At 36.9% G+C, this 10,438-nt stretch overlaps 1 protein-coding gene across 1 annotated transcript; it reads left to right on the top strand.

The window, feature by feature from the left end:
- Nucleotides 1-345: 345 nt before the first annotated feature.
- On the top strand, nucleotides 346-10,435 carry LOC127637975 (synaptic vesicle glycoprotein 2B-like). Its single transcript, XM_052119289.1, has 13 exons — nucleotides 346-489; nucleotides 944-1,000; nucleotides 1,107-1,268; nucleotides 4,353-4,515; nucleotides 4,610-4,731; nucleotides 4,850-5,013; nucleotides 5,920-6,000; nucleotides 6,081-6,173; nucleotides 6,293-6,381; nucleotides 7,690-7,817; nucleotides 7,957-8,052; nucleotides 8,170-8,329; nucleotides 8,643-10,435. Exons 1-13 carry the CDS (start codon nucleotides 426-428, stop codon nucleotides 8,824-8,826), a joined length of 1,563 nt encoding a protein of 520 aa, XP_051975249.1. The 5' UTR covers nucleotides 346-425; the 3' UTR covers nucleotides 8,827-10,435.
- Nucleotides 10,436-10,438: the final 3 nt, after the last annotated feature.

Raw genomic sequence — 10,438 nt, 5'->3', positions numbered from 1 at the left:
AGTTTCATTTTCTTTTATTAAAAAATGTGATTAAAATCTATAAAAATTATTATCCCGCTTCCGGAAGTACGCGTGGAGGGGCGGCCTTTGTACTGTTACGTCACTTACAAAATCACGCCCATAACAATGTAAAATATATATATATATATATATATATATATATATATATATATATATATATATATATATATATATATATATATATATACATTATATATATAATGTATTTTATTTATATATTTTGTTATTAATAAACATACATTTCCATTATTTGGATGTCTTTTATATGTTTTTCAAAAAAATAAATTACATAACGGAAATAACGTCAGATACAAACCACGCCCATCGGCATGTATGTTTACAAGAAGTGAATCGGTTGATCTGACCAGCGATCATGCCGTGACTTGAAGTAGAACATATAATCGATGGCTCGACGGGGTCATGAAGACAAGGAGCCGCTGCTTCAGGTCTCTCACGAGGATGAAGACGGTAAAATATTTTAATACTAATTTAAAATGTCAGATCACAGCTGTTTTAAATAGTACTGGAGCTCTCGGATCTATGAACTACCAATTGTTAAATCTGGCTTAGTACCATGGTACACTGATGGTATATCACACACACACAAAGACAAAGATCCCCCATTTAGCCTTAACAGACTGTAGGGGCAAGTGCTGTTAGCGAGCACCTATCACACACACACACACACACACACACACACACACACACACACACACACACACACACACACACACACACACACACACACACACACACACTCACTCACTATGGCACTACCGAGGTATATATCCAAACATTGTATTACTGTAGTGCAATCTTCACAATCCAAGTACTACCATTGCACTTTTTTGTTAGTTTTTTACTTTTTTGCTTTGATCATGTGTGTTAATGTGGTTTTATTGATGTATGGTGTTTCTATCAGGTGATCTGGTGTCCAGCAACAAGAAGCTCTCTTATGAGGTGGCAGTCGAGGAAGCAGGTCTATATCACCTTTATGTATATGCTGATTTATTTCTTGCCTACTGTCTCAAATGTGTTTTTAGATGCAGTTGTCTATATCTGTCAATCTGTCTGTACATCTGCAGGGTTCGGGCTCTTCCACTGGCTGCTGTTGGTCATCTGTGGGTGGGCAAATGCCAGTGATGCCGTGGAGATCCTATGTGTGTCCTTTCTCCTGCCCACAGCACGCTGTGACCTTCAACTCAGCTCAGGCGACATGGGAGTCCTCACTGCCAGCATTTTCCTCGGTTCGTATCATCCGTCTTTCTGTTTTGTTAAATTCCATTTAATTTTATTCAGTAAATTAATGCTTTATATTTGAGCTTCAAGAGACAGACACTAAACAAAATGTCTCAAAAGCTACATTGGATAGGAATGAATCTGCTAAGTAGATTACAGTACACCTATTATAGTGACAAACCCTCTGGAATAATCTGAGGTTGCAGGGATTGAACCTGCAACCTTCAGGTAACCACCCACTTGGAAAGAGCACTGTAAACCCTAATGCTCAAAATAATTGATAAACCTTAAAGTTATCATTACTGGCACTGTCTGGAAGTTGTCTTAAGTATTACTTTTTAATTAATTGAAATTATTTATCTTAAAAATCCATATACTTCAAATTTTAAGTGTTAATAACGCAACATTTTGAGTTAAAAATGATGGCTATGGGGAATACCCATAATGCTTTAAAATTAAATCAGTTCAAATACAATTATTATCAACAATAGAAACAACAATATTTAAATAACAAATCTGAGTCTACTTGCATCTAGTTTACTTAACTTAAATAGTTAAGTTAATTCTATAAGATCAAGTTAATCGAACTGAAATACACAAGTTTTGGAAACGCCATTACTCAGTTCAACTGAGGGAACGAGTTTACTCAATCAAATTATGGTTTTCAGTGGAGGGAAAAAATAAATATAAATGATCCTAGATGAGTATATAGAACTTTCTCATTCTTTTGAGTTCACTGAACTTACACCTTTAAGTAACCTGATTTGTTTTTTTGTTTTGAGTTTAATGAACTTGTCTCTTTAAATTACAGTAATTTAAATGAAACTGGCAGGGGATTTCTATGTCCCAGCATGCTATGTACGGCACTCGACAGGGAGAGTAAATGTTAAAAATAAGCGTTGTATAATGTTTGTTTTTTGCAAGATGAATGTAAAGGGGGAGGTTTGTTTTGTTGTGTAATTTAGAAGAGTTTCAGATATGTAAAATTTTTCTGGGGATACTGTTATGGTGAATAGTGGAGCTTGAGTTTAGGTTGAGGACAGGTACAATTTAAGTTTATTCTACCGGGTGGCCACACAAATGAAAAAAGGGGCCATCATGTTTGATTCCATGTATATTAAAAATGCACAAAGGCATTATGATTATTGGCGTATTTCTACGACTTTTTGGAAACATCAAAATGACGTCACTGTGATGTAATTGTGAGCAACAACAAATAAATAATTAGTACATCTGTTTTTGCTTCTCTTTTGCCATGTGGCCCGCTTTTTAGTTTTTTGGGCCAAACAATTTATTTATTTGTACCAAGTTGTTGCTCAAGATGATGTCACAGTGACGTAATGTTTTTGTTTTAAAAAGTCGTTAAAGAACGCCAAATATAATTTGTATAATATCAGATATCATGCACACCCCTTTGTGCATTTGTAAGGTATGAGTAATCAAATAGAGTCCCAGTTTTTTTTCTTATGGACCACCATGTATAGTTTGTTGCGTTACCCACTGAGCAATTGCTAATAAACTAAGCATAGTGTTTCCAGTTAGCATGCATTCAGCATGCAAGCATTCATTCATTGTAGAACTAGCTAGTACAATGAACGCTAGCATGCTGAATGTATGCTAACTGGAAACACTATGCTTGGCATAGTTCATAGATTAGCATAGAAAGCTATTTCTAGCTAGTTAGGTTCTCTCTACTTTAAGTGTTTAAGTTGAGCTTACATGGTCATTTTAAATTCAGCCAAAGAGTTAATTTTTAAGTTAAGTGGCATTAAAATGTATTACACAGAGAGAGAAAAAATGGTTGGTTTAACTTAATTGAATTGTAGACATTTGTTCTACACAATAAAAAATGTGTTTCTTTGATATAACATTTAAATATAGGCTCTACTCAAATACTTTGTGTAGTGAAAATATAAATGAATTAAGTTAACATAACTTAAACTTTTAAACACTAAAAGGCATAGAAATGCATTAAAACAGTGGTTCTCAACCCTGTTCCTGGAGGCTCCCCATCACGGCACATTTTCTCCCTTTTCTGACACACCCAATTCAGGTCTTGGAGTCTCTACTAACGAGCTGATGAGTTGAATCAGGTGTGTTTGATTAGGGAGATATCCAAAATGTGTAGTTTTGGTGGGGCTCCAGGAACAGGGTTGAGAACCACTGCATTAAAATAACATTTAATTTCCAAATTCACAAAGTATGCTAGGAACTGGTTATCCCTTGCCCGTTTTCAGCATACATTGATGCAACAAATATTATTCACATAGACACAATTCCACAATTGGATTAAGTGAACACAAATGGATTGTACACAGTGCAATTAAGTTGATATCAAATGCTTAAGAATTGTGTTGCATTAGCTCATTTTAAACAAGTTAATTGAGCAAGCAGTAAAAATCATGTTGCTTGAACAGTATAGTGCAGTTAGTTTACTCAATATTTCAAGTTAAAAGCAATTAACATGCTTGTGTAGTATAAAATAAAAATCTGAAAGTTCTATTAACTTAAACTTGGGAGTTTATTAATTGAAAAATGTATGAAACTGATTGCCTCAATAATTGTAAGTTCTGCTAACTTTATAAGGTTTACAATGACGAAGAAATATCAACAGTAAACAAAATGTGGGTAATAGGAAGAAATCTAAATATCTGTCTGGATGGTTTTGCTCTAAATACAAATAAACTGCTGGTCAAACATGGAGCGTTATTCATTCACTTCTCATTTTTATGAAATAAGCAGTTAAAATGGGTCAAAATGTCACTAAACGGCAGTGTGTTCCCTATTTGTTTGAAAACTGCAGAGTCATGCTCTCTGTTTGCAGATTTTATAATCCCAAACCTAGTGATTAAAAAGGCTAACATGTGTCGATTCACCATTTAAAATAACCCTGTAAGCACATGTACATTGGCAAGACTGCATATCATTTAGAAAGCTTTGCATTCTGTTTTACGCAGTTCTAAGATCTGATAAATATCGTAATAACAGCAACGTTTTCTAACATCTGTAAGGGAACGTTTTTGCAATGTACTGCATGCCGATTGATGTGCACTATCAAGGGAAATGGATCATCTGTTTTTTTCCTCTGACAGGTATGATGGTAGGCGGTTACGTTTGGGGGTATCTGGCCGATCGCAGAGGGAGACGCAACGTTCTGGTCGTGTCTCTAACAGTGAACGGCACGTTTGGGGCCGTGGCGAGTTTGGCCCCGAGTTTCTGGCTCTTTTTGCTTCTGCGGTTCTTCAGTGGAGTCGGGTAACAACAACACAACAGAAGAGGTTTTACATACACAGTAACATATTGTAGTTAGACAGAATGTCAACACATTTTACTCTTGTCTCCTCCTCAGAGTTGGTGGATCCATTCCTGTGATCTTCTCGTATTTTTCCGAGTTCCAGCCACGAATGCGGAGGGGAGCTATGATTAGCGCTCTCGCCACCTTCTGGATGGCTGGAAATATTTTGGCAGCTGGTAAAACCATCATTCATTTAGCTGAGAGTGGAGATCAATGGATTTAAAATCACTCTTCATATATGTAGGAACTGAACGTTACTTTATCAGAGGACATTTTGAATGTCTTTTTTTTCAGGTGTGGCTTGGTTGGTCATCCCCAGGACATATCTTAACACTCATTTGGGCTGGTTGGATTTCCAAAGTTGGCGTCTTTTCGTGGTCCTCTGCTCAGTCCCCAGTCTCTCATCAGCACTGATCTTCAAACTATTCATGCCAGAGAGCCCCAAGTTCCTCATGGAGGTACAGGCATCTGGAACACAGCAATCAGAACTAACGAATGTGCTCACAATTGAACCAATGTTCTTAAAAGTTCCGAACGAGGCTGTGAAGAATGGAGGTACAGTCGTTCAACTGGGTAAATTGTTATTTCAACTATTCTTAGAGAATGAATTAATTTTGTCAACCTGTCCATGCTCTCACAGGACACGTTCTTGCGTTCCCTCTGCACTGGATGCATTTGTGGCGTCTGGAATTCAGCATCATAAACACTGTATTTCTAGGACACTGCGTCAAGTTAAAGTAGTTTAGTGTTGAGATCTCTGCGACATCAAGAACGTCAAGAACGCGTTCGTCCTGTGTGAGCATTCTGTGCCTGTGGTACTTGTGAGGTATGTTTCGGCGCGCTGACTGCCCCCTGCTGACGTGGCTCATAATACTTCAAGCTAGAACTGCTTCTATGGTAGGAAAATACTGACTTTTATTAATAAAATTGTACTTTAAAATACAAATTTATGCACAGGGTCGTGGGGGGCATGATTAAATTTCATTCTTTTTTTAACTCGTTATTTTTAAATATTAATCGCACTAAATTAACATGTTAAATCGACAGATCTAATTGTTACATTCAATGCAACAGTTGACCTAAGAAAGGTTTTAAAGATAATTTACACAGAGATTTCATCTCATCATATATGAGGATGAATATGTGGTACTCTTGCGTATGTGTTGTGTCGATCGTTAAGCTGACGAAACAGTGTGACGTTTAGGGACTGTACTTCCATTCCTCATAGTCATGTTTTTGTTTGTCCAATTAAATAGTGTCTATTCTACTGGCTTTAAGAGATATGTTGCTCATTAACCATAACAAACGTATTATTAATAATGAATGTTTATCAGGTTTGATAAAAGAATAGTTTTTTTGCACAGGCTGGGCGTGAGAAAGAGGCGCTGTCTGTGTTCCAGAAGATGTTTAGACTGAACAACAGAGGTGTCGTTAAACCATTTCCTGTACGTATGAGACCAACCTTCCCACTGTTCCACATTATCATGGTATATCAGCTTGTGATGATAAGTTTGTGTCTCAACAGGCACAAGGGCTTGTGATCAGATCTAAAAATGAAGAGAAGATCAGACCCAGTACAGGCTCAAGATCTGAACGTTTCAGTGGCCTTTTCAAACAGGTAATGACCCCTGACCTTTAACCTTTTGTTTGTCTGTTTGTTTTGAATTGTTTTTGGAATATTCTGTATAAGTATACAGCATTACTCACCTCTTAACGGCTTTGCTGGGTGTTTTTCAGGCATTATCCCCCATTAAGCAGCTCTTCGTTGAACCACTAGCTTCCAGAAGTGTTGTTCTGCTGATAATATTCTACTGCATTTCATTTGGGTATGAAAATATGTGATGTATAGCCAAATATAGTTTTCTATTTTTTTTTTAAATATGGGACACTTTCTCATGACTCTGTACGACTGTCCTCTTTATATGTCATTTGAATTTCTTTACATAAAATTGACAAGAGTACATCTGGTATATTTACCAATATCTTAATAAGTGGTCTTCATGGGTCCTGACCGGTGTCATGATCTTTAGACAGATCTGAGGGGATGGAAGTTGGCTGGTGCGCCCTCATTTCGGGAGTGGTGCACGGAGATGGGCAGGGTGGCAGCATTTGCAGAGATGTCAGATAGAAGGCTGGGCAACCTGAGGGTGTCTGATAATGAAGTTGTGCTGCTAACTGACCTTTTTGGAGGGCTTTCGGTGAGGGGCAGTGGAGAGGGATTTATAGTTTGAATGTGTGTGATTATTATACTTCTATATATACATTTAAAAGTTGATTCTGTGCATTTATGTTTTACTTTTTCATGTTTTGGAATAAATAAAAAATGCTAATCGGAATAAGTGGTCTTCGACAAACTTCAGGCGTGCAGCAATGTTTTTATTGGAATGCAGCGACTTCCTTCGTGATGTCCTGCCATGGACACCATACCTGTTTAATAATTTCCTCATAGCAGACTCATGAACAGAGTTGTTAACCAGTTCCAATGATTCCTTCAAGTCTTTATCAGTCGCTGTAGGGTTCTTATTTACCTCATTGAGCTTTCTGCGGTGTGCCCTTTGAGTCATTTTGGCTTGACGGCCACTTCTAGGGAAGTGGGAAATCATCTCCATTTATAGACAGTTTGTCTAACTGTGGACAGATGAATATCTAAGCTCTTAGATATAACTGTGTAACCATTTCCAGCTTTATGCAAAGCAACAATTCTTGATCGTAGGTCTTCTGAGATTTTTAGCGAGGCATGGTCCATGTCAGCAGATTATGCTTCTTGTGAATAGCAAACTCAAAATGTTTGAGTGCTTTTTATATATCAAAGTAGCTCTAACCCACACCTCCATTCTCGTTTCATTAATTGGATGCCAGGTTTGCCAACATCTGACTGTAGTTTTTGTTGATGCCATTAGCCTAGGGGTTCACATACTTTTTCCAGCCTACACTGTGAATGTCTGAATGATGTATTCAATATGTACAAGAACAATACAATAATTTGTGTGTTATTAGTTTAAACAGATTGTGTTTGTTCATTATTGTAACTTAGAAGCAGATTTTAAGACAAATGTATACACAAAAGCAGGTAATTCCAAAGGGTTCACATAACTTTTCTTGCCACTGTTCATTATTTGAACTTCTCTGTTCAGGTATTATGGGTTATGGATGTGGTTTCCGGAGTTGTTTAAGAGAGCTGAAGATGGAGGGTCTCCATGTGCCAACGCATCTAGCATCCAAAGCTCAAAGAATGAAAGCTGCTACCCTGTCAAAACTGCTGGTATGATGACATTAAAACCAGGCTAAACGAGTCAAACCTTAGACGAAACTAAATAAAACAAGACAAGCTTTATCATCACTAATTCTCATGGGTAAAAGATAAATACATGAGATAATTGTCTTATTTGTGTTTTTTAAAGTCTACATGGAGGGTTTCGTAACTGCAGCCTCAAACTTGCCAGGAAACATCTTTACGATCTGGTTCATGGACAAGATTGGAGGGAAAATCCTGCTCTGTTAGTACAGAATGCTTTTATTTGTGTTTATATATGAGAAATATAGAGATTGAGAGTATTGAATGTTTTGATTGTGATTTCTGACATATCCTGATGTATGTGCATTTTGATTGGCAGCTGTCAGTCTGATGGTGTCCAGCGTGAGTGTGTTTGTCATCTATTTGGTAAAGACTAAATCTCAGAGTCTGCTCGTGTCCTGTGTGTTCAGCGGCGTCTCTGTCATCTCCTGGAACGCTCTGGACGTGGTGGGGACGGAGCTCTATCCAACACAACTACGGTAAAAACATGCAATTATCTAATGCTTCACATCAAGATATTATAATAAGTTATATAATTAGTTTATAATAATGTAATATTGTTACTCACTTCAAATGTAAACAACGATTTACAAATAGAAGTCTTAAAGGTACAGCAACAAAAAGATTGATTCTAAGGATCACAGAGGGTGAAAAACGGTCTCGTAAACTAAATAATTGTTTGATTTGGTGCTTTGAATAACATTATAAGTGGACAAAAAGTGTTGAGGGAACTACCCCTGAAAATCTGACATTTAAATACAATTGTATTAAGTTTGTTTTTTTCTTTTCTAGCTCCTCAGCTCTGGGATTTTTCACTGGAGTGGGCCGTGTGGCAGCGATCATGGGAAATGTCGTTTTTGGGCAGCTGGTGGACTCTAACTGTGCTGTACCTCTGCTGCTGGTCTCTGCCCTCCTGCTGGCGGGAGGACTCGCGGCTTTACGTCTGCCACAAACTAAACAAACTGATCTTGCATGATGCACACATGCGGTTAGCATCAGCCAAGTCAAACCATGTGATTCTGGGACCAAAATACCAAAACCAGTGGTAGCTCAGCGGTTAAGGCTCTGGGTTACTGACAGAAAGGTTGGGGGTTCAAGCACAGTCAAGATACCACTGTTGGGCCCTTGAGCAAGGCCCTTGACCCTATCTGCTCCAGGGGCGCTGTTTCATAGCTGACCCTGTGCTCTGACCCCGGCTTAGTTGGGATATGCGAAAACAACTGCATTTCATTGCCTCTGTACCTGTACTCTGCACAATGACAATTAATCTTAAAACCAAGAGCTTTGCTTACAGTTTCGCCTTAATGTTACACCTGTGCACTTTGGGAAGTCACAATAAACCTACACAGAATCCGATTCAAATATGGTCAACTGTTTCTAACAAAGCTGATTTAACTGCACTGAAAGCATTATTAAAATAGCCAAAATATTTAATAAACTAATACGCAAGGGATCAATTTAAAGGAATATTCCAGGTTCAATTCAGTTAAGCTCAATCAACAGCATTTGTGGCATAATATTGATTACCACAAAAAGCAATTTTGACTCGCCCCTCCATTTAAAAAAGCAAATAACTGAGTAACAGTGAGGCACTTACAATGGAAGTAAATGGGGCCAATCCATAAATGTTAAAATCCTCACTGTTTCAATAGTATAGCAACAAGATGTAAACAATATGTGTGCTAACATGATTTTAGTATGATAAAATCACTTTCTAACCTATTCTTTGATAACTTGTATCCAATTTTATAACCTAATTTCCATGACTATATTGGTATATATCGGTTTTACCGATTAATCTGTGCAGATAGTTGCTTTTTGGAACTAATTGTTATCGGCAAATATCTATGCCGATAGTTGCAGATAGTTTTTTTTTTTAAAAATTGAATTTAGGGCATGCAAAGAAAAATGCTACTATATAGAAACATCCCTCATCAGAACATGCATTCGGTCTCCAACTTCATATTGTGAATAATAATAAACAGGCTATAAAAAGCTTAATTTGGTAAATATATATAGACCATTGTAACAGAGCCAAGTCTACATCATTTCAAAATAAGAGTCCCTTGTGTGTTTCAGGCTTCTTTAGTGTGAAATGTCCAATTTTATCCAACTAATCTTCTTTTTTTTCTGATTATTATTGGGATTTTGATTGAAAAATAAACTACATCTGGGATTTTATTCATTTTGGACTCTGGTCTCTATGTCTGTGCCGACTAAGAAAATGTATCATTCAATGAATCGATTTTAAAAACCTTTTCAACCACCTAAGATATCGTAATGGCAAAATCCACAACCGGTCGACCCCTACTCTGTAATCCTGCAAAATTCAATGTAACCTCGATTTATTTTATTATTATTTTTGCTTCTTTTTTTTTTTTATGAAAAGGAGGGTTGTGTTGACATAATTTTTGTTATAATCAAAATTATGCCACAAATGCTGTCGATTGAGCTTAAATTTTATTGAACCCTTTAACATTTTGTTGATTGTGTAATTTTTGTATTCAAGTATATAAAACTCTTGCTTTTTTACAATGGCTATACATTTCATATTTGATTTCTATTTGAATAAACAGAACATCCAATGG

This window comes from Xyrauchen texanus, chromosome 46, assembly GCF_025860055.1.
Source record: "Xyrauchen texanus isolate HMW12.3.18 chromosome 46, RBS_HiC_50CHRs, whole genome shotgun sequence".
NCBI lineage: Eukaryota > Metazoa > Chordata > Actinopteri > Cypriniformes > Catostomidae > Xyrauchen > Xyrauchen texanus.
This window is presented reverse-complemented; position numbering and strand designations above follow the sequence as displayed.